This window comes from Oncorhynchus clarkii, chromosome 1 (genome assembly GCF_045791955.1).
Source record: "Oncorhynchus clarkii lewisi isolate Uvic-CL-2024 chromosome 1, UVic_Ocla_1.0, whole genome shotgun sequence".
In the NCBI taxonomy this organism is placed as follows: domain Eukaryota; kingdom Metazoa; phylum Chordata; class Actinopteri; order Salmoniformes; family Salmonidae; genus Oncorhynchus; species Oncorhynchus clarkii.
The window spans coordinates 84,484,238-84,509,101 of NC_092147.1; the positions used below are offsets into that span (position 1 = coordinate 84,484,238).

The 24,864-nt window shown below is 48.7% G+C and overlaps 1 protein-coding gene across 2 annotated transcripts; it reads right to left on the reverse strand.

The window, feature by feature from the left end:
- Positions 1–1,713: 1,713 nt before the first annotated feature.
- Positions 1,714–24,294, reverse strand: LOC139418053 (SANT and BTB domain regulator of class switch recombination-like). Of its 2 annotated transcripts, none has more exons than XM_071167202.1 (21): positions 24,076–24,294; positions 23,265–23,416; positions 22,464–22,641; positions 19,320–19,410; positions 18,851–19,092; positions 18,513–18,571; positions 16,090–16,250; positions 15,926–16,012; positions 15,587–15,697; positions 12,910–13,033; positions 12,675–12,827; positions 11,144–11,298; positions 7,751–7,859; positions 6,737–6,769; positions 6,370–6,469; positions 3,367–3,455; positions 3,257–3,285; positions 3,107–3,180; positions 2,657–2,745; positions 2,218–2,309; positions 1,714–1,926 (listed from the first exon to the last, which is right to left on the reverse strand). In XM_071167202.1, exons 2-21 carry the CDS (start codon positions 23,412–23,414, stop codon positions 1,890–1,892), a joined length of 2,163 nt encoding a protein of 720 aa, XP_071023303.1. In that variant the 5' UTR covers positions 23,415–23,416; positions 24,076–24,294; the 3' UTR covers positions 1,714–1,889. The 2 variants fall into 2 exon arrangements, with proteins under 2 accessions (XP_071023303.1, XP_071023312.1); XM_071167211.1 differs by having other exon boundaries at positions 1,828–1,926; positions 23,853–24,280.
- Between the last annotated feature and the right edge of the window lie 570 nt (positions 24,295–24,864).

Genomic DNA, 24,864 nt, shown 5'->3' on the forward strand with positions numbered 1-24,864 from the left:
CAGAGTTTTCTTCTCTCTCAGAGATATAGGACAGACACTTCAACCTGATTATACATTTTATGACTTGTCTGTTTTGCCCATGTACAAATGTGTTATTCATTGCGTTTCTATTGGCTATAGCAATGTTTCATAAAATGATTTTAAAAATATATTCATCCTAAAATTCCAAATCAAAATGGCTAAATGATCCACCTTAAAACAATTCCATATGTTCGCTTAGTAGATATAGAGATTTAAGGGCTTAGACCTTGACTAGACTTGCCTAGTTAAATAAAAGACCTAGAGGTTTTAATAATATGCGTTACCCTTCTTATCAACAGCCCATATTCTCCCTTTGTCTCTAATTTTCTTTCTCTGAGGGCAAGACGGACCGAATGAACAGCACAAACAATAGTCAAAAAAATGCCATGCAATCTAGGTGAGGTAGGTGTCCTTGGTGGGGTCAGTGGGGTAAAGTGGATTTGACAGGCAGAAACTGTTCTGTTGTCAATGTGAAAGACAATGCTGCCATCTAATGGACAGTAATGGCATTTTAATAATAACCAGTGCACAGAACTTACCACGAACAATTAACTGACGGCCTACCGCGGCCAAACCCTCACGACGCTGGGTCAATTGTGCGCTGCCCTATGGGACTCCCAAATCACGGTCGGTTGTGATACAGCTTGGAAATGGAACCAGGGTCTGTAGTGACGCCGCTAGCACTAAGATGCAGTTCTTCAGACCGCTGCATCACTCTGGGAACCCACTATAATGACCTGTGTACAGAACTTACCACGAACAAAGAATAACTGATTGATTTTCTTCTGTGATATAATGACATCTAATGGAGAGTAGTTGAACTGAACGAAATGCCCCACATGAACCTGCACCCTCATGCAAGACACAGAAAAGTTGCTCGGCACAGATAAATGGTGGGAATGTAACTTTAATTTCTGACTGCCTCGTCCACCCATGTCCTCTTAGTCCCAGTAGTGTGCGATACGGCCAACACAGACAGATATAGAAACAACGGGCATTTCATTAAACCATCATCTACCTACTGCTCACCACTCCTATTACTCACCACAAGGTAGCTTCTATGTTAAAGTCTATTATATTCTATGGCGTACAGGTTTAGACCTAGGTGACCTATTGCATTGTAATATAGAGTTAATGGGAGGTAGGAGGAGATGTGATCGATACAAAGTCACCTGAGTCAGGCTGACGGGCTGGACTGGGTTCTAAGTGGGCTAGAAAGGCCTACGGCAAAACCAGGCCTTCTGAACTAAAGACGACCAATGCAGGACCAGGGCCTGTATTTATCAAGTGTCTCAGAGGAGGAGGGCTGATCTAGGATCAGGTCTCTCCTGTCCATTCAGTACATTCCAAGAGGACAAACTGATCCTAGATCAGCACTCATACTCTTAGGCTCTTTATGAATACAGGCACAAATATTTAACAGGGGCACAGTGGAGCAAGATGGGGTTGAGAGGGTTAGCTGCTGCCAGGTTGCCAGTACCCATTTGGGTCAGTTGGCTCCACTGATTTCTTCCCTCTTCCTCCTCTGCTCTCTTCCTCTCCTCCTCCCTCTCTTTTCCTTCCTCCTCTTGTCTTCCTCCTTCCCTCCTCCTCTTCTCCCTCTTGTCTTCCTCCTTCCCTCCTCCTGTTGTCTTCCTCCTTCCCTCCTCCTCCTCCTCCCCCTCCTCTTGTCTTCCTCCTTCCCTCCTCCTCTTGTCTTCCTCCTTCCCTCCTCCTCCTCCTCTTGTCTTCCTCCTTCCCTCCTCCTCTTCTCCCTCTTGTCTTCCTCCTTCCCTCCTCCTCTTGTCTTCCTCCTTCCCTCCTCCTCCTCCTCTTGTCTTCCTCCTTCCCTCCTCCTCTTCTCCCTCTTGTCTTCCTCTTTCCAATATCTATGTGGTTCGAGCTTGGCTGAAGCGTGGCTTCACTCTAAAAGAAGACAAGAAAGGGGGGACAACTAATTCAGAAAAGGGGGAGACAGAGGAGGTTAGGGGGAGACAGAGGAGGTTAGGGGGAGACAGAGGAGGTTAGGGGGAGACAGAAGAGGGTAGGGGGAGACAGAGGAGGGTAGGGGGAGACAGAGGAGGGTAGGGGGAGACAGAGGAGGGTAGGGGGAGACAGAGGAGGGTAGGGGGAGACAGAGGAGGGTAGGGGGAGACAGAGGAGGTTAGGGGGAGACAGAGGAGGGTAGGGGGAGACACTGTGTGTGTAAGTACGTACCTGAGGGTTTTCTCAGGGCCACTCTGTCGTCCCCTGGCCTGGGAGGAGGACTTGAACTGGGCCTCTAGCCTGGAGTAGATCCCTGCTGCACGCTGGAATAACCACACATTATACAACCACACATTATACAACCACACATTATACAACCACACATTATACAACCACAACCACACATTATACAACCACAAATTATACAACCACACATTATACAACCACACATATACAACCACACATTATACAACCACACATTATACAACCACACATTATACAACCACAACAAGGGGGGTGGTACACCAGTGACAACCACAACAAGGGGGGTGGTACACCAGTGACAACCACACTATACACACACACAATGTCAATGAAGTTTCATGTTTCAACTTTCTAGTGTTTTATCCCCTACTAAAAATAAAGTTGTAATCGACTCAGTAAAACACACGTCTTTAGTGTCCTTGGACTTCCTCTGTTCCTGATCTCCGAACCTAATCTTAGTCAGATGACCAATGATCTCCACCATACGCCGCTGGTCTGGGGGGGGGAGGTAGGGAGGGAGGGGAGAGAGAGAGAGAGGCGGGGAGAGAGAGAGAGGGGAGAGAGAGAGGGAGGTGGGGAGAGAGAGGGAGGGAGGGGAGAGAGAGAGGGAGGGAGGGGAGAGAGAGAGGGAGGGAGGGGAGAGAGAGAGGGAGGGAGGGGAGAGAGAGAGGGAGGGAGGGGAGAGAGAGAGGGAGGGAGGGGAGAGAGAGGCAGAGAGAGAGAGAGAGAGAGAGGGAGGCGGGGAGAGAGAGAGAGAGGGAGGTGGGGAGAGAGAGAGAGAGGGAGAGTGAGAGAGAGCAATTAGAATGCACACAACTATCGGAACACACACAAAGTTCACTGAGGCCTGTGTTACCTTCCTCTCTTTGGGCGTCTTGGTTGTAGCGAATGGAGCGAGAGCTGTCCCATTTACTCTTCTGGGCACTCACTCTGGAAACACAAACCATTTCAGAGACACAGTGGTGAAATGGATGAAGAAGCGTGTAGTTGATGAAGTTGAGCTCACCTGAATGGAGTGTTGTCCCTCGAAGGGGTCTGTAAACAACCAACAGAATTAGGAAAAGTAAGAAAATTGCAATTATTTAAGTCTCAGGTAAACGAGTGAAGTACACTCACTTTCTCCACTGCTTTCTCTTTGCGATGGAAATTGGGTGAGGACATCTGCCTCTTCAAAGGTTTGCTCAACTTCTTGGCCTTCTTAGCAGCTAACAATGAACACATAGAAAACCCATATGTGGTTACAACCATAAGCAGTGTACACATACATTCATGATTCACTTACAACTTACAAGTTCACAGCTGTAGACAGATGTCCACAAACCCAATGCAATTTCAAAATGAGCAGCCCCATGTACCAATACGACACTGCCACCTGCTGGCTATAGTGGGGTACTCCCACCTTCATTTAGATTGATTTATTTCAATAAACACAGTGGGGATTCATCATGACACACAGTGTGGTCTTATGACATCGGGAGAATCTCGATTTGTGTCCTTGCATCCTTGCCTCCTTCTCAAAAACCCATTAGATGAGGTCAGAGGTCCCTCCCCTCTGACCTTCTCATCCAATTGGATTTCATTAGGTGAGGAGAGAGGACACAATTTATATATATCCCCCGTTTCAAAGCCTCTTTGCTAATTGGCATTTAATAGGATCCCCATTAGGCGCTGCCAAAGTATCAGCTACTCTTCCTGGGGTCCACGAGACATGACATAATACTTAGAACAGAACATTATTAAAGGACTGAACTACATTTAAAACATCACACATAGCCTACATATCAGTAGATACACACCACATCTAGGTCTAATACATAGTACTGTGCAATTACAATACAAGATATATGAAATGACTGTGTCTCTTCACAGGCCCCTTTGTGATGTAAGGTGTTCTTTATCTGGTTTTATTGCTAGCTAGAGTTACCTGGGTTACCAGAGAGTTCCATGTAGTCATGGCTCTATTTAATACTGTGTGTTTCCCAGCCTCTGTCCTGGACCTGGGTACTGTGAAGAGATCTCTGGCTGCATGTCTTGTGTTGTACCGATGAGTGTCTGAACTGTGAAGAGATCTCTGGTTGTACCGATGAGTGTCTGAACTATGTGCCAACTGCTTGAACAGACAGTTCTGTACCTTCAACACCTCGCACGAAGACCAATAGTGATGCAGTCAAACTCTCCTCTACTTTGAGCCAGGAGAGATTGTCAGTAACATACATGCCGCCAATTGCCCTCCGTGACCATCGATGTGCTATACTTGTTGTTTTGTTCTGGACCAACTGTAATTGACCTATGTATGTCCTTCACCACACATGACCACACAGCTGGGCAGTAGTCCAGGTGCCACAAAACTGGGGCCTGTCTGGTCGACTGAGATGTCAAGAAGGCAGAGCAACGCCCGATCACGGACAGGCCTCTTCCCATTTTAGCAACCAGTGAGTCTATATGTTTTGATGACAGCTTGCTATGTAGAGTGGCACCCAGCAGTTTAGTCTCCTTAACTTGCTAAATCGACACATTATTCAATAATAAATCTAAATGAGGTTTAGCGTTGAGAGAGTGATTTGTCCCAAAAACACTGCTTTACATATGTTTAGATTTTTTTATCACCAGCCTATTGCTAGTTACCCGTTCTAAAACTAACTGGAGCTCTATGTTAATGGTGTCAGTTATTTATTTTACCGTTGCAGCCGACGTGTATACGGTTGAGTCGTCAGCGTACATAGACACACAGGCTTTATTCAAAATCAGTGGAAGGTCATTAGTAAAAATGGAAAACAATAATGTCCCTAGTCGGCTGCCCTGCGGAACACCACGGTCAACTGAATTTGCATGAGAGAGGCTTCCATTAACGAAAACTCTGTTCTATTCGATAGGCAACTCTCAATCCATAATAAGGCAGAGGATGCAAATCCATTACACCTACGTTTTTTTTTCAGCAATAGGTTACGATCAATGACATCAAAAGCTGCACTGAAGTCGAACAGAGCAGCTCCCACAATCTTCTTACTATCAATTTATTTCAGCCAAGCATCAGTCATTTGTGTCAGTGCCAAGCATGTTGAGTACCCTTCCCTATAAGCATGCTGAAAGTCTGTTGTTAATTCATTTTCTGTAAAATTTCTTTGTATTTGGTCAGACAATTTTTTCCAAAAGTTTGCTAAGCACTTCTAAACAGACTGATTGATCGGCTGGTTGAACCATTAAAAAGGGTACTCTGCTATTCTTGGGTAGCTGAATGACCTTTGCCCCCCTCTCCATGTCTGAGGGCACACCGTCCTCTAGACTTAAATTAAAGCTGTGGCCAACAGGAGTCACAATGTATTCCACTGCAAATCTTAGCAATTTACCGTCCAGGTAGTCGGTACCAGGTGGTTTGTCCTTATTTATAGATTAGCAACCATTTTGTTCACCTTTTCCACACCCACTTTGTGGAACTGAAAACTACAGTGCTTGTCTTTGGTCCGTTATGCGTGAATATGAAGGCTCAGCATTTGTTATTTGCAAGTCATGTCTAAGTTTGCTAATCTCGTCAACAACAAAGTGATTAAAGTGGTTGGTAATATTAAAGTGGTTGGTCATATTAAAGTGGTTGGTAATATTAAAGTGGTTGGTCATATTAAAGTGGTTGGTCATATTAAAGTGGTTGGTCATATTAAAGTGGTTGGTCATATTAAAGTGGTTGGTAATATTAAAGTGGTTGGTAATATTAAAGTGGTTGGTAATACTAAAGTGGTTGGTAATACTAAAGTGGTTGGTCATATTAAAGTGGTTGGTCATATTAAAGTGGTTGGTCATATTAAAGTGGTTGGTAATATTAAAGTGGTTGGTCATATTAAAGTGGTTGGTAATATTAAAGTGGTTGGTCATATTAAAGGGTTTTGTTATGAACAAGTCCTCTGCCTCAATGACAGATGAGGTTACTTTTTTTTGCCAAGAATTTCATTAAATGTACTTGTTTATTTTTTCATGGTATAGTTTTTGTTTAGTTATGTGATTTCTATGTTTACCAATCTGCTGTGTTGTCAGACGTATTTACTATTTCCTTTGCCTCATCCCTCTCAGCCATTACAGTTTTTCCCAATTAGAGTATAAACCAATTAGAGAGCCTAATTACTCTACCTTGTTTCTTGCTGGCCTCCTCTTCATCCCCCACCTCATCCTCAGTGACCTCTGACCCCGTGGTATACTCCTCATCCTCAGAGAGCAGCGTCTGCTGCCTCTGACACAGGGCAAAGGAGGGCATATCAGGGTTTAGATAGCCTGGTCCCAGATCTGTTTGGTGTCTAGACTAACACCATTGATCATTAACTAAGCATGAGGAGTTGGCATGACAGCACAAACAGACTGGCCCTCAGGCTTCTGGTGGTACAAAGGTATACTATGTCACTACTGTGATATGTTACGTCATATATACACACAAACACAAGTAAACAGATACGGACACTGCAGCACAGTTACATTTGGAAACAGTAAACGTTGATCTTACCAGTTGCCGGCTCCAGTTTTTCAACAGGGAAAACTGCAAAGCAATAGGTTGAGTTAGACTATTGTCTATTTGAAATAGGTTGAGTTAGACTATAGTCTATTTGAAATAGGTTGAGTTAGACTATAGTCTATTTGAAATAGGTTGAGTTAGACTATTGTCTATTTGAAATAGGTTGAGTTAGACTATAGTCTATTTGAAATAGGTTGAGTTAGACTATAGTCTATTTGAAATAGGTTGAGTTAGACTATAGTCTATTTGAAATAGGTTGAGTTAGACTATAGTCTATTTGAAATAGGTTGAGTTAGACTATAGTCTATTTGAAATAGGTTGAGTTAGACTATAGTCTATTTGAAATAGGTTGAGTTAGACTATAGTCTATTTGAAATAGGTTGAGTTAGACTATAGTCTATTTGAAATAGGTTGAGTTAGACTATAGTCTATTTGATATAGGTTGAGTTAGACTATAGTCTATTTGAAATAGGTTGAGTTAGACTATAGTCTATTTGAAATAGGTTGAGTTAGACTATAGTCTATTTGAAATAGGTTGAGTTAGACTATAGTCTATTTGAAATAGGTTGAGTTAGACTATAGGCATATATCTATGACTCCACAAATCAAGCGCAGGTCGACGTTTATTGTCATCAATCTTGCCCTGGAGGCAGAACTGAGTGATTTCTGAAGATGGGCCAGCTGTAAAGTCAAAATTGGCTATATTGTAAAAATTCTTTAAAACAAAAAAAAATGTGCTTTTTGGCCTTAATTTAAAGTTTGTTTGATTTTATGCATTAGGGTTAGCAGTGTGGTTAGGTTTAAAAATCAGATGTTCTGTAGTAATGTAGCTAGTAGACAGATGTGTAGCCAGATAGGACTATCAATGAGGTCTGGTTGTCATTGTAAATAAACAAGTTTGAGCAAACACACTAAAGTTTCTTAAAACATATCATTCTAGTTGCAAGTATGAATTAGATCTCAATTGACTTGCCTGGATAAATAGATAAATTGTTGTAAACTCACGGTGGTGCCCTCTACTCTCTGAAGTCCCAGAAGCCCCGGCTCTACCAGGATGTCACAGTCCAGTACCCGCTCCCCTCTCTCTGATCCACTGGAGGGGGAGTCTACAGGCCTGGCACACAGATACACAGAGAGAGAACCGGGGAGTATCACTAAAACGCAAAACCTACCATAAGATACAAAAACACACACACCGTCTCTTACCCTGTCTCTGGTAGGGGCGTGTCGGGTACACACACCGTCTCTTACCCTGTCTCTGGTAGGGGCGTGTCGGGTACACACACCGTCTCTTACCCTGTCTCTGGTAGGGGCGTGTCGGGTACACACACCGTCTCTTACCCTGTCTCTGGTAGGGGCGTGTCGGGTACACACACCGTCTCTTACCCTGTCTCTGGTAGGGGCGTGTCGGGTACACACACCGTCTCTTACCCTGTCTCTGGTAGGGGCGTGTCGGGTACACACACCGTCTCTTACCCTGTCTCTGGTAGGGGCGTGTCGGGTACACACACCGTCTCTTACCCTGTCTCTGGTAGGGGCGTGTCGGGTACACACACCGTCTCTTACCCTGTCTCTGGTAGGGGCGTGTCGGGTACACACACCGTCTCTTACCCTGTCTCTGGTAGGGGCGTGTCGGGTACACACACCGTCTCTTACCCTGTCTCTGGTAGGGGCGTGTCGGGTACACACACCGTCTCTTACCCTGTCTCTGGTAGGGGCGTGTCGGGTACACACACCGTCTCTTACCCTGTCTCTGGTAGGGGCGTGTCGGGTACACACACCGTCTCTTACCCTGTCTCTGGTAGGGGCGTGTCGGGTACACACACCGTCTCTTACCCTGTCTCTGGTAGGGGCGTGTCGGGTACACACACCGTCTCTTACCCTGTCTCTGGTAGGGGCGTGTCGGGTACACACACCGTCTCTTACCCTGTCTCTGGTAGGGGCGTGTCGGGTACACACACCGTCTCTTACCCTGTCTCTGGTAGGGGCGTGTCGGGTACACACACCGTCTCTTACCCTGTCTCTGGTAGGGGCGTGTCGGGTACACACACCGTCTCTTACCCTGTCTCTGGTAGGGGCGTGTCGGGTACACACACCGTCTCTTACCCTGTCTCTGGTAGGGGCGTGTCGGGTACACACACCGTCTCTTACCCTGTCTCTGGTAGGGGCGTGTCGGGTACACACACCGTCTCTTACCCTGTCTCTGGTAGGGGCGTGTCGGGTACACACACCGTCTCTTACCCTGTCTCTGGTAGGGGCGTGTCGGGTACACACACCGTCTCTTACCCTGTCTCTGGTAGGGGCGTGTCGGGTACACACACCGTCTCTTACCCTGTCTCTGGTAGGGGCGTGTCGGGTACACACACCGTCTCTTACCCTGTCTCTGGTAGGGGCGTGTCGGGTACACACACCGTCTCTTACCCTGTCTCTGGTAGGGGCGTGTCGGGTACACACACCGTCTCTTACCCTGTCTCTGGTAGGGGCGTGTCGGGTACACACACCGTCTCTTACCCTGTCTCTGGTAGGGGCGTGTCGGGTACACACACCGTCTCTTACCCTGTCTCTGGTAGGGGCGTGTCGGGTACACACACCGTCTCTTACCCTGTCTCTGGTAGGGGCGTGTCGGGTACACACACCGTCTCTTACCCTGTCTCTGGTAGGGGCGTGTCGGGTACACACACCGTCTCTTACCCTGTCTCTGGTAGGGGCGTGTCGGGTACACACACCGTCTCTTACCCTGTCTCTGGTAGGGGCGTGTCGGGTACACACACCGTCTCTTACCCTGTCTCTGGTAGGGGCGTGTCGGGTACACACACCGTCTCTTACCCTGTCTCTGGTAGGGGCGTGTCGGGTACACACACCGTCTCTTACCCTGTCTCTGGTAGGGGCGTGTCGGGTACACACACCGTCTCTTACCCTGTCTCTGGTAGGGGCGTGTCGGGTACACACACCGTCTCTTACCCTGTCTCTGGTAGGGGCGTGTCGGGTACACACACCGTCTCTTACCCTGTCTCTGGTAGGGGCGTGTCGGGTACACACACCGTCTCTTACCCTGTCTCTGGTAGGGGCGTGTCGGGTACACACACCGTCTCTTACCCTGTCTCTGGTAGGGGCGTGTCGGGTCACACACCGTCTCTTACCCTGTCTCTGGTAGGGGCGTGTCGGGTACACACACCGTCTCTTACCCTGTCTCTGGTAGGGGCGTGTCGGGTACACACACCGTCTCTTACCCTGTCTCTGGTAGGGGCGTGTCGGGTACACACACCGTCTCTTACCCTGTCTCTGGTAGGGGCGTGTCGGGTACACACACCGTCTCTTACCCTGTCTCTGGTAGGGGCGTGTCGGGTACACACACCGCCTCTTACCCTGTCTCTGGTAGGGGCGTGTCGGGTACACACACCGTCTCTTACCCTGTCTCTGGTAGGGGCGTGTCGGGTACACACACCGTCTCTTACCCTGTCTCTGGTAGGGGCGTGTCGGGTACACACACCGTCTCTTACCCTGTCTCTGGTAGGGGCGTGTCGGGTACACACACCGTCTCTTACCCTGTCTCTGGTAGGGGCGTGTCGGGTACACACACCGTCTCTTACCCTGTCTCTGGTAGGGGCGTGTCGGGTACACACACCGTCTCTTACCCTGTCTCTGGTAGGGGCGTGTCGGGTACACACACCGTCTCTTACCCTGTCTCTGGTAGGGGCGTGTCGGGTACACACACCGTCTCTTACCCTGTCTCTGGTAGGGGCGTGTCGGGTACACACACCGTCTCTTACCCTGTCTCTGGTAGGGGCGTGTCGGGTACACACACCGTCTCTTACCCTGTCTCTGGTAGGGGCGTGTCGGGTACACACCGTCTCTTACCCTGTCTCTGGTAGGGGCGTGTCGGGTACACACACCGTCTCTTACCCTGTCTCTGGTAGGGGCGTGTCGGGTACACACACCGTCTCTTACCCGGTCTCTGGTAGGGGCGTGTCGGGTACACACACCGTCTCTTACCCTGTCTCTGGTAGGGGCGTGTCGGGTACACACACCGTCTCTTACCCTGTCTCTGGTAGGGGCGTGTCGGGTACACACACCGTCTCTTACCCTGTCTCTGGTAGGGGCGTGTCGGGTACACACACCGTCTCTTACCCTGTCTCTGGTAGGGGCGTGTCGGGTACACACACCGTCTCTTACCCTGTCTCTGGTAGGGGCGTGTCGGGTACACACACCGTCTCTTACCCTGTCTCTGGTAGGGGTGTGTTGGGTACACACACCGTCTCTTACCCTGTCTCTGGTAGGGGCGTGTTGGGTACACACACTGTCTCTTACCCTGTCTCTGGTAGGGGCGTGTTGGGTACACACACTGTCTCTTACCCTGTCTCTGGTAGGGGCGTGTTGGGTACACACACTGTCTCTTACCCTGTCTCTGGTAGGGGTGTGTTGGGTACACACACCGTCTCTCTGTGTAGTAGCAGGTCGTTGAGCAGTCTGGTCTGGGCTGAGTTTACCTGGTGGTCTCCAGTACAGTCTCCACTGTCTGACGCATTCACTATGTGGTCCCGCATCTTACAGCCCTGAGACAGACAGACAGACAGACAGACAGACGGACAGACACCGTTTTGACAAGATTCAAGTGTGAAATGTGTAAAATATGTATTGTGTGAGATGGAAACTATTCAAAGCATGGTCACCTCACAACTCCAAGTGTGTGTGAGTGTGGTCCTACCTTGGGCATGCCGGTGGGGTCAGTGTGTGAGTGTGGTCCTACCTTGGGCATGCCGGTGGGGTCAGTGTGTGAGTGTGTTCCTACCTTGGGCATGCCGGTGGGGTCAGTGTGTGAGTGTGGTCCTACCATGGGCATGCCGGTGGGGTCAGTGTGGTCCTACCTTGGGAATGCCGGTGGGGTCAGTGTGTGAGTGTGTTCCTACCATGGGCATGCCGGTGGGGTCAGTGTGTGAGTGTGGTCCTACCTCGGGAATGCCGGTGGGGTCAGTGTGTGTTCCTAGCTTGGGCATGCCGGTGGGGTCAGTGTGTGAGTGTGTTCCTACCTTGGGCATGCCGGTGGGGTCAGTGTGTGAGTGTGTTCCTACCTTGGGCATGCCGGTGGGGTCAGTGTGTGAGTGTGGTCCTACCATGGGCATGCCGGTGGGGTCAGTTTGTTCCTACCTTGGGCATGCCGGTGGGGTCAGTGTGTGAGTGTGGTCCTACCTTGGGAATGCCGGTGGGGTCAGTGTGTGAGTGTGGTCCTACCTTGGGAATGCCGGTGGGGTCAGTGTGTGAGTGTGGTCCTACCTTGGGCATGCCGGTGGGGTCAGTGTGTGAGTGTGTTCCTACCTTGGGCATGCCGGTGGGGTCAGTGTGTGAGTGTGGTCCTACCTTGGGAATGCCGGTGGGGTCAGTGTGTGAGTGTGGGCCTACCTTGGGCATGCCGGTGGGGTCAGTGTGTGTGTGTGGTCCTACCTTGGGCATGCCGGTGGGGTCAGTGTGTTCCTACCTTGGGAATGCCGGTGGGGTCAGTGTGTGAGTGTGGTCCTACCTTGGGAATGCCGGTGGGGTCAGTGTGTGAGTGTGGTCCTACCTTGGGCATGCCGGTGGGGTCAGTGTGTGAGTGTGTTCCTACCTTGGGCATGCCGGTGGGGTCAGTGTGTGAGTGTGTTCCTACCTTGGGAATGCCGGTGGGGTCAGTGTGTTCCTACCTTGGGAATGCCGGTGGGGTCAGTGTGGTCCTACCTTGGGCATGCCGGTGGGGTCAGTGTGGTCCTACCTTGGGCATGCCGGTGGGGTCAGTGTGGTCCTACCTTGGGAATGCCGGTGGGGTCAGTGTATTCCTACCTTGGACATGCCGGTGGGGTCAGTGTGTGAGTGTGGTCCTACCTTGGGCATGCCGGTGGGGTCAGTGTGTGAGTGTGTTCCTACCTTGGGAATGCCGGTGGGGTCAGTGTGTTCCTACCTTGGGCATGCCGGTGGGGTCAAAGCGTAGCGTCCTCTGGTTGCAGCAGGGGTAGATGCCCGTCCCGTGCCAGCCCTGCTCTGTCCCCATGCCTGGGTACAACACAACCTCTGGGTGATACCGACAGTGGGACAGCTCTGCACACACAAACACCTGGAGACACACACACACACACGGTCTTGTTCTGGATGCATTACACAATGCCTGGAGTATGCATGCATCCCCCCCCCCTTACCTGTTGGCAGTGGGAACAGGTGAGGTGGTTGATGGTTCCCCAGATCCTCCAGTAGACCAGCACCCAGGACTTCAGCTCCTCATACAGTCCTGTCATGTAATCATGGACCTCCCATCTCTTCTGCCTACAGACCAGAGGTAGTGATAGATCATGGACCTGCCATCTCTTCTGCCTACAGACCAGAGGTAGTGATAGATCATGGACCTCCCATCTCTTCTGCCTACAGACCAGAGGTAGTGATAGATCATGGACCTCCCATCTCTTCTGCCTACAGACCAGAGGTAGTGATAGATCATGGACCTCCCATCTCTTCTGCCTACAGACCAGAGGTAGTGATAGATCATGGACCTGCCATCTCTTCTGCCTACAGACCAGAGGTAGTGATAGATCATGGACCTCCCATCTCTTCTGCCTACAGACCAGAGGTAGTGATAGATCATGGACCTCCCATCTCTTCTGCCTACAGACCAGAGGTAGTGATAGATCATGGACCTGCCATCTCTTCTGCCTACAGACCAGAGGTAGTGATAGATCATGGACCTCCCATCTCTTCTGCCTACAGACCAGAGGTAGTGATAGATCATGGACCTCCCATCTCTTCTGCCTACAGACCAGAGGTAGTGATAGATCATGGACCTCCCATCTCTTCTGCCTACAGACCAGAGGTAGTGATAGATCATGGACCTCCCATCTCTTCTGCCTACAGACCAGAGGTAGTGATAGATCATGGACCTCCCATCTCTTCTGCCTACAGACCAGAGGTAGTGATAGATCATGGACCTCCCATCTCTTCTGCCTACAGACCAGAGGTAGTGATAGATCATGGACCTCCCATCTCTTCTGCCTACAGACCAGAGGTAGTGATAGATCATGGACCTCCCATCTCTTCTGCCTACAGACCAGAGGTAATGATAGATCATGGACCTCCCATCTCTTCTGCCTACAGACCAGAGGTAGTGATAGATCATGGACCTCCCATCTCTTCTGCCTACAGACCAGAGGTAGTGATAGATCATGGACCTCCCATCTCTTCTGCCTACAGACCAGAGGTAGTGATAGATCATGGACCTCCCATCTATTCTGCCTACAGACCAGAGGTAGTGATAGATCATGGACCTCCCATCTCTTCTGCCTACAGACCAGAGGTAGTGATAGATCATGGACCTCCCATCTCTTCTGCCTACAGACCAGAGGTAGTGATAGATCATGGACCTCCCATCTCTTCTGCCTACAGGGTGGCCTAGTGGTTAGAGTGTGGGGACGGCAGGGTGGCCTAGTGGTTAGAGTGTAGATACGACAGGGTGGCCTAGTGGTTAGAGTGTAGGGACGGCAGGGTGGCCTAGTGGTTAGAGTGTAGGGACGGCAGGGACGGCAGGGTGGCCTAGTGGTTAGAGTGTGGGGACGGCAGGGTGGCCTAGTGGTTAGAGTGTAGGGACGACAGGGTGGCCTAGTGGTTAGAGTGTAGGGACGGCAGGGTGGCCTAGTGGTTAGAGTGTAGGGACGGCAGGGTGGCCTAGTGGTTAGAGTGTAGGGACGGCAGGGTGGCCTAGTGGTTAGAGTGTAGGGACGGCAGGGTGGCCTAGTGGTTAGAGTGTAGGGACGGCAGGGTGGCCTAGTGGTTAGAGTGTAGGGGCGGCAGGGTGGCCTAGTGGTTAGAGTGTAGGGACGGCAGGGTGGCCTAGTGGTTAGAGTGTAGGGACGGCAGGGTGGCCTAGAGGTTAGAGTGTAGGGACGGCAGGGTGGCCTAGTGGTTAGAGTGTAGGGACGACAGGGTGGCCTAGTGGTTAGAGTGTAGGGACGGCAGGGTGGTTAGAGTGTAGGGACGGCAGGGTGGCCTAGTGGTTAGAGTGTAGGGACGGCAGGGTGGCCTAGTGGTTAGAGTGTAGGGACGGCAGGGTGGCCTAGTGGTTAGAGTGTAGGGACGGCAGGGTGGCCTAGTGGTTAGAGTGTAGGGACGGCAGGGTGGCCTAGTGGTTAGAGTGTAGGGACGGCAAGGTGGCCTAGTGGTTAGAGTGTAGGGACGGCAGGGTGGCCTAGTGGTTAGAGTGTAGGGACGGCAGGGTGGCCTAGCGGTTAGAGTGTAGGGACGGCAGGGTAGCCTAGTGGTTAGAGTGTAGGGACGGCAGGGTGGCCTGCCGTTGGACCAGTAACCGGAAGGTTGCAAGTTCAAATCCCCCGAGCTGACAAGGTACAAATCTGTCGTTCTGCCCCTGAACCCACTGTTCCTAGGCCGTCATTGAAAATAAGAATTTGTTCTTAACTGACTTGCCTAGTTAAATAAAGGTAAAAAAATAAATACAGCATCAGTTTTTATCCAAAGCGACAACCGTAAATCACAGTCCACAGACGCTGAGAGGTGTTGGTCCCATGGTGACATGGCTACGCAGCGAGGAGACCATCATCCGCGGGGACACGCACCTCCCCAAAAATCTCAACCAACAACTTTCCAGTACACGTCCTCTATTCAATGGAATGTGTTGACAGTTGGAGAAATTGCTTGAGCTGCGCTGAGAACTCAAAAAGCATGAAAGACAACGGTCCAATATTCTAGAACACTGCTGTGTTACTGTGGTACTCTGATAGACCCTTTACAGTCATGCACGCTTACATTTGACCTATGGGTGGTCACAGAGGGAATCGAACCCACAACCAAGGTGTAAACTGGGTGGTACAGGACCTGCTGTGAGTGTAGGTGATGTCTCCTTGAGGGTTGATGTTGATCTTCCCTGGGATGCAGGAGATCTTCCGCTCTGTGTCCTTGGTCAGCAGTTTCAGGCACAGACCACACCTGGGAAAGACAAGTTGCAGTTCGGTGGTCAGGCGAGGTTAACATGAGGTTGCATTCATTGGGAACCAAACAGAAGAAAACAGACCAAACAGGTAAGGATCTACCTACACTTGGCCAGTAAGAAACGCTCATTTTTCGTTTTGTGATGCAAAATGTTTTCTGTTGTGTGCCCAAATGAACAAGACCAATGAAAGACAGACCGATGCGCATCCCAGAGCTGCCACACACCTGTACAGAGTTGATGCGTTGCCTGGGGAGTCCCGGTTCTTATAGTCAGGATCGAAGAGACTCTCAATTTTCTTCTGGAATAACTTACTGAGGAAAGGGAGAAAAGAAAGGTGTTGGCTGAAGCAGAATGATCCGTCTCCCAGGACAACATCACTAGGTCTTACCTTTTGAACTTGTCTTTTCTGTCCGTGATGTCGTCTGCCTCGTTGTGGCTGAACAGGTCAGACATGTCCGCTGCCAGGGTACTGTTGATGCAGTTCATGTTGCAGGGTGTGGCCACGATGGCACTCATGTGCTTGTGACAGTACTGGATGCACTCCTCTACCTATGAGAGGTCAACATGTGACTGAATGCACTCCTCCACCTATGAGAGGTCAACATGTGACTGAATGCACTCCTCCACCTATGAGAGGTCAACATGTGACTGAATGCACTCCTCCACCTATGAGAGGTCAACATGTGACTGAATACACTCCTCCACCTATGAGAGGTCAACATGTGACTGAATACACTCCTCCACCTATGAGAGGTCAACATGTACAGTATACAGCTGAAAGACAGGTTGACATGAATAGGTCATTGAGTTTGTTCAATGACTTGGAAGTCCTGTGTCACTTGCAATAAAAGTAACATGTTACACTTCTAAAAACAACTGTAACGGTAACCATGCAACAGGAAGTGAAGCGTTCCAAAGGCCCTTCGTTTTCTGTAACCATGCAACAGGAAGTGAAGCGTTCCAAAGACCCTTCGTTTTCTGTAACCATGCAACAGGAAGTGAAGCGTTCCAAAGGCCCTTCGTTTTCTGTAACCATGCAACAGGAAGTGAAGCGTTCCAAAGGCCCTTCGTTTTCTGTAACCATGCAACAGGAAGTGAAGCAGGAAGTGAAGCGTTCCAAAGGACCTTCGTTTTCTGTAACCATGCAACAGGAAGTGAAGCGTTCCAAAGGCCCTTCGTTTTCTGTAACCATGCAACAGGAAGTGAAGCGTTCCAAAGGCCCTTCGTTTTCTGTAACCATGCAACAGGAAGTGAAGCGTTCCAAAGACCCTTCGTTTTCTGTAACCATGCAACAGGAAGTGAAGCGTTCCAAAGGACCTTCGTTTTCTGTAACCATGCAACAGGAAGTGAAGCGTTCCAAAGGCCCTTCGTTTTCTGTAACCATGCAACAGGAAGTGAAGCGTTCCAAAGGCCCTTCGTTTTCTGTAACCATGCAACAGGAAGTGAAGCGTTCCAAAGGCCCTTCGTTTTCTGTAACCATGCAACAGGAAGTGAAGCGTTCCAAAGGCCCTTCGTTTTCTGTAACCATGCAACAGGAAGTGAAGCGTTCCAAAGGCCCTTCGTTTTCTGTAACCATGCAACAGGAAGTGAAGCGTTCCAAAGGACCTTCGTTTTCTGTAACCATGCAACAGGAAGTGAAGCGTTCCAAAGGCCCTTCGTTTTCTGTAACCATGCAACAGGAAGTGAAGCGTTCCAAAGGCCCTTCGTTTTCTGTAACCATGCAACAGGAAGTGAAGCGTTCCAAAGGCCCTTCGTTTTCTGTAACCATGCAACAGGAAGTGAAGCGTTCCAAAGGACCTTCGTTTTCTGTAACCATGCAACAGGAAGTGAAGCGTTCCAAAGGCCCTTCATTTTCTGTAACCATGCAACAGGAAGTGAAGCGTTCCAAAGGACCTTCGTTTTCTGTAACCATGCAACAGGAAGTGAAGCGTTCCAAAGGCCCTTCATTTTCTGTAACCATGCAACAGGAAGTGAAGCGTTCCAAAGGACCTTCGTTTTCTGTAACCATGCAACAGGAAGTGAAGCGTTCCAAAGACCCTTCGTTTTCTGTAACCATGCAACAGGAAGTGAAGCGTTCCAAAGGCCCTTCGTTTTCTGTAACCATGCAACAGGAAGTGAAGCGTTCCAAAGGCCCTTCGTTTTCTGTAACCATGCAACAGGAAGTGAAGCGTTCCAAAGGCCCTTCGTTTTCTGTAACCATGCAACAGGAAGTGAAGCGTTCCAAAGACCCTTCGTTTTCTGTAACCATGCAACAGGAAGTGAAGCGTTCCAAAGGCCCTTCGTTTTCTGTAACCATGCAACAGGAAGTGAAGCGTTCCAAAGGCCCTTCGTTTTCTGTAACCATGCAACAGGAAGTGAAGCGTTCCAAAGGCCCTTTGTTTTCTGTAACCATGCAACAGGAAGTGAAGCGTTCCAAAGGCCCTTCGTTTTCTGTAACCATGCAACAGGAAGTGAAGCGTTCCAAAGGCCCTTCGTTTTCTGTTTCAGACTAAAGTGAAGAGAGAAGCCTATTAGCTGATTGGTTTTCTGTGTTGTTCGTGAGTGCCATTTTATTCAATGACTAACAAGAGCTTGCTGGTTAATTTACTGTAGCAGAGAGGAAGAGGCGAAGCCAGAGGTTTCACTCCTCGCCAAAAATCAGTCCAACATATTTGATTTTGTTGTAAAAGGTTCCCAATAGCCTTTTCCCCAACCTCAGTTCAACCACTTTGCGTTCGTTCTTCAACTACAACAGAAAACCAGGGGCCCCCGAAACGTACGGTACATTGGAACTGCCATAGCAACCCCAGCTCCCGCCATTACAACACTTACTAACGTGTCCATCTTCAAGAACTCGGAGGAGATGAGGATTGAGATCACATTGCTGGGCTCTGTAACCACACAACCAACAAACACCACGTAACCAACCAATGTTAACACACAACCAACAAACACCACGTAACACACCAATGTTAACACACAACCAACAAACAACACATACTGACCAAACACACTGCCAGGCCAACCAACAAGCACACCGCTATTAGTGAGGACACATCACTGTGGTCTCCATGGTTATCATTTGCCACGCCCAGGTAAGTGATGGTATGGTACTGTACAGGCATCAGTGTATGTAGCTATGATGCGAGAGCAGATATTCAACTCTTTACCGAGCTTGGGTTTGTCATGGTTGCCATCGACGGCCATTTTGTGCCTCTTGACGTAGTTCATGAGCCAGTCGAAGATCTGCACGTCACAGTGCACAGAGATGTCCACCTCCTCCCAGCGCTGGGTGTCAACAGAGAGGTACTCGGCAAAGTAACGCATCTCGTTGATCAGAAGGTCACGGGGACACATGAAGTCCTGCTTCAGGTTCTTAGCCTCGTCACACACGTGGATCACCATATTGGGCCTGCGTGGGGAGAGAGATGCAGGCAGGCAGACAGGCAGGCAGACAGGCAGGCAGACAGACACACACAGAGAGGAATAACTCTTGATTTTTGTATTAGAGTACATTTGAGTATTTGTTAGCAGACTAAGTTCTTGATCCTGCTCTATGAAACTCTTTGATCACCTTGACACGAGCAGGACTGGTTAACAGTGCATTTCTGTTTGACGGTAGTTAGACCAGGCACTCACCCTTTCCCCTCCTGGGGCTTCTCGCCCTCCTCTGCAGACTCCCTGCTCTCCTTCTCCACCGAGCTTCCCCTGGAAGGGTTCACCGCCAGGCCTGGAGAGTGGAGGCACCAAACAAGACTGTGTACTAACCCTGGCCCTGAACTAAAGCCTAGATATTCAGACATGAAGAGTCTTCAGGTCTTACTGCCTGCTACATAGGACACAGAACTTTAGCATCTTGACTGGCTGCATCACCTCTTGGTATGGCAACTGCACCGCCCTCGATCACAAGGACGCTACAGAGGGTGGTGCTGCCATCCAGGACCTCTATACCCCAGCCCATAGACTGTTCTCTCTGCTACAGAGGGTGGTGCTGCCATCTAGGACCTATATACCCTAGCCCATAGACTGTTCTGTCTGCTACAGAGGGTGGTGCTGCCATCCAGGACCTATATACCCCAGCCCATAGACTGTTCTCTCTGCTACAGAGGGTGGTGCTGCCATCTAGGACCTATATACCCCAGCCCATAGACTGTTCTCTCTGCTACAGAGGGTGGTGCTGCCATCCAGGACCTATATACCCCAGCCCATAGACTGTTCTCTCTGCTACAGAGGGTGGTGCTGCCATCTAGGACCTATATACCCTAGCCCATAGACTGTTCTGTCTGCTACAGAGGGTGGTGCTGCCATCCAGGACCTATATACCCCAGCCCATAGACTGTTCTCTCTGCTACAGAGGGTGGTGCGGACGGCCCAGTACATCACTGGGGCTGAGCTCCCTGCCATCCAGGACCTCTATACCCCAGCCCATAGACTGTTCTCTCGTTACCGGAGCACCTGAACACCTGAGGTACCTGAACAGCTTCGACCCCCAAAACCATTAGACTGCTGAACAGGTAATCAAATGGTTACCTGGACTATTTGCATTGACCCTTTTACACTGGCTTTGTGCACACTCACTGGACTACCTACCTACACACACACACACACACACACACACACACACACACACACACACACACACACACACACACACACACACACACACACACACACACACACACACACACACACACACACACACACACACACACACACACACACACACACACTTATCTATCCTGATGGTCTAGTCACTTTTACCCCTAACTACATGTACATATTACCTCAACTACCTCGTATCCCTGCACATTGACTCAGTACCAGTACTCCTTGTATATAGTCTCATTATTATAATACTACAGGGGTACTGGTACTCCTTGTTCAGTGGGGAGAACAAGTATCTGATACACTGCCGATTTTGCAGGTTTTCCTACTTACAAAGCATGTAGAGGTCTGTAATTTTTATCATAGGTACACTTCAACTGTGAGAGACAGAATCTAAAACAAAAATCCAGAAAATCACATTGTATGATTTTTAAGTAATTAATTTGCATTTTATTGCATGACATAAGTATTTGTTCACCTACCAACTAGTAAGAATTCCGGCTCTCACAGACCTGTTAGTTTTTCTTTAAGAAGCCCTCCTGTTCTCCAATCATTACCTATATTAACTGCACCTGTTTGAACTCGTTACCTGTATAAAAGAAGAGAAGAAGAGAGCTGGGACCACAGTCTCAAAGAAAACCATTAGTAACACACTACGCCATCATGGATTAAAATCCTGCAGCGCACGCAAGGTCCCCCTGCTGAAGCCAGCGCATGTCCAGGCCCGTCTGAAGTTTGCCAATGACCATCTGGATGATCCAGAGGAATGGGAGAATGTCATGTGGTCTGATGAGACAAAAATAGAGCTTTTTGGTCTAAACTCCACTCTCCGTGTTTGGAGGAAGAAGAAGGATAAGTACAACCGCAAGAACACCATCCCAACCGTGCAGCATGGAGGTGGAAACATCATTCTTTGGGGATGCTTTTCTGCAAAGGGGACAGCACGACTGCATCGTATTGAGGGGAGGATGGATGGAGCCATGTATCGCGAGATCTTGGCCAACAACCTCCTTCCCTCAGTAAGAGCATTGAAGATGGGTCGTGGCTGGGTCTTCCAGCATGACAACGACCCGAAACACACAGCCAGGGCAACTAAGGAGTGGCTCCGTAAGAAGCATCTCAAGGTCCTGGAGTGGCGTAGCCAGTCTCCAGACCTGAACCCAATAGAAAATCTTTGGAGGGAGCTGAAAGTCCGTATTGCCCAGCAACAGCCCAGAAACCTGAAGGATCTGGAGAAGGTCTGTATGGAGGATTGGGCCAAAATCCCTGCTGCAGTGTGTGCAAACCTGGTCAAGAACTACAGGAAACGTATGATCTCTGTAATTGCAAACAAAGGTTTCTGTACCAAATATTAAGTTTAGCTTTTCTGATGTATCAAATACTTATGTCATGCAATAAAATACAAATTAATTACTTAAAAATCATACAATGTGATTCTCTGGATTTTTGTTTTAGATTCCGTCTCTCACAGTTGAATTGTACCTATGATAAAAATTACAGACCTCTACATGCTTTGTGAGTAGGAAAACCTGCAAAATCGGCAGTGTGTCAAATACTTGTTCTCCCCACCGTATATAGTCTCATTATTATAATACTACAGGAGTACTGGTACTCCTTGTATATAGTCACATTATTATAATACTACAGGGGTACTGGTACTCCTTGTATATAGTCTCATTATTATAATACTACAGGGGTACTGGTACTCCTTGTATATAGTCTCATTATTATAATACTACAGGGGTACTGGTACTCCTTGTATATAGTCTCATTATTATAATACTATAGGGGTACTGGTACTCCTTGTATATAGTCTCATTATTATAATACTATAGGGGTACTGGTACTCCTTGTATATAGTCTCATTATTATAATACTATAGGGGTACTGGTACTCCTTGTATTTAGCCTTATTTTCTGTTATTTATTGTGTTACTATTTTCACATTTTCAGGCTGACCCCCAGCAGCTCCTACGTTAGGCAGGCTGACCCCCAGCAGCTCCTACGTTAGGCAGGATGACCCCCAGCAGCTCCTACGTTAGGCAGGATGACCCCCAGCAGCTCCTACGTTAGGCAGGCTGACCCTCAGCAGCTACTACTCTAGGCAGGCTCATCATCACAGACATAGTTCCCCAAACCACTACATATGCACTAGCACATCAACACCAGTCAGCCTCACCCGTCACTGAGATGGAGCTCTGATTGGTCCGCGTCTCCCCCACGTCTCCCGTGGTGTCCAATAGTGTGGATTTGATGTAGTCCACAGGGGAGGAGCCTCCTGCCGTCAGCGCGTTGCATTGGTCGTCCACGTGATGGAACCCTCCGGTGCTCTTCAGCTCCTCGAACCTCTGCGCACACTGAAGGTAGGCACGACAAACACCATGGCAACCATGTCACTACTATACCATGATAACAACAACCCTCAGACCACATCATCTGGGTTCCGGTAACCCCGGCACAACATTCAACAGCAGTCCAAACTAAACTAAGCTATAGTACAGCTGACAACAGAGATTGGTGGGCGTTTCTATTTATCATGTGATACACGTGTACAAGTCCAATGGAAATGTGTTTCTGGCCTATCCCAACTCCCCCTGAAACAGACGTGGACCGTGGGGTCAAGTCTAGGGTCACCATTTTCCAGCGCCCCTGGAACAATTGCGGTTAAGTGCCTTGCTGAAGAGCACAGCGGCAGATTGTTCACCTTGTCGGCTCTAGGATTCTAAATTTAGATTACTGGCTCAAAACTCTTACCTCGAGGCTACCCGTCACGCCAAACAGTGACCATAGGGAGTTGGTAAGACAACGCAGACAGATTTCAGACCAGGCTAATAGCCTTTTACGATCTCTCCTTAGTGGGCGCAGTGGTTAGCAAGCTTGCCTACAGACTGGGAGACCCGGGTTCGCACTGTAGCCGTTAGCTACTATAGCTTCAATCAATACGTTTATTGTCCCAATGTGCAGTGCATGTAGAGCTTACCTCCTTGGGTGTGAAGCCAGGGACCAGCATGGCCACGTTGTCCCAGTTGATGGGCTGTGGAATGCTCCAGAGAGAGCTCAGCACCATGTCCAGGGCCAGGAGGTTGTTGTCATTGGGAAAGTTGTTGTTCAGGGTGCAGTAACGACTCATGTCTGTCAGCAGGTAAGGGTGAGAGATCAAGGTTGACTCAGCGATATGACATTATCACACATTATTACGTCTGAAGGGTGAGAGATCAATGCATTATTCTGTTAAAGGTAGACTCAGTGATATGACATTATCATACATTATTACGTCTGAAGGGTGAGAGAGATCAGAGCATTATTCTGTTAAAGGTAGACTCAGTGATATGACACCATCATACAAGGGTGGAGGCGACTTTATGCGCACAGAAAGCTGCGGTTTCTTCAATCGACAATAGTAAATGGGACGGTCTACTTGACATAGATACAGAAGAATAACACGAGCATGTATAGAAAGCCTTGACAATCCAACAGCATCTCTAAGCCAAATTCTGGAATAGGCTACTCCTACTTTGTCCCACCGTTGTCATTGAAAAGCTGACTGGTGAACAGCGCACACACATACTTTTGGCTACGTCGATTATCTTCTTGTAACGAGGATGGATTGTCGTCCCTTGGAAGGCCCCTTTGGCTGTAGTCGAACTGTCCAACGCAAATGTAATGGCATTTTTTGTCAACAGCTTATTCTAGCAAGCTAGCTACCTATAGTGCACATCACTGTACAAGAAGCTAAATACAATAAGTTTGTATTATAGTATCTAGTTGGCTGTACGGTTCTTGCATCTTACTGATTCAATGATGACAGCTGATTCTTCTGTGGTCCGGATGATAGGACGTTCCGGTGTACAGTAGCCGTCATCCACGTTTAACGCTAATGCTACTACCGAGCTAGCGGCACTCTCTCTGCAGTATCATCCCGGGGACGAGTTGATGGACAGACAAGACATTCAATCAGCATGGCATACGGGATGGAAACACCCTAAAACGCTCGGTAATGACGTTTAGATAACGAACCGCCGGTCGTTGTAACGTCCCCTCCCCAAAAAAAAATCTTGTTGCGTTGATTCCGCTTTTTCCGGTGCCGCAGTGCAGCAGCTGGTGCAGTGGTCCCGCGTCCCGGGGTTGCTTAGCGACAGAAGGGCCCTTTTCGGATAAATCAAATTAAGGGAAATTATTTTGTATCCAGCAGGTGGGTCACCACGTGTTTTTTTGTTTTTTTTCCCCCCACAACTTTCCACAAATTTATTAAAAGCAAACTGAATAGACATATTGTTAAATTGACATATTACACACGTTGAGATATATCTCCCTCTTGGAGACATGCATTTCATTAGGCGTCTGTCGAGCTTCTCAACTGATTTATAAGATGTAGAATGTAATAACATATAGATCATTAGGCTATCATTGCATTTGAACTAACATCTTTGTCCAGATAATGTAGGGAAATTCTCATTCCACATCTTAGTTGTCCTCCTCTTCCTCCCCATCATCACCCTCCTCCACTGCAACAAGCCTTGGTGTGTAACCACGTGTTTAACCTTGTTATAATGAGATGCATTACATTTTCAAAACAATTA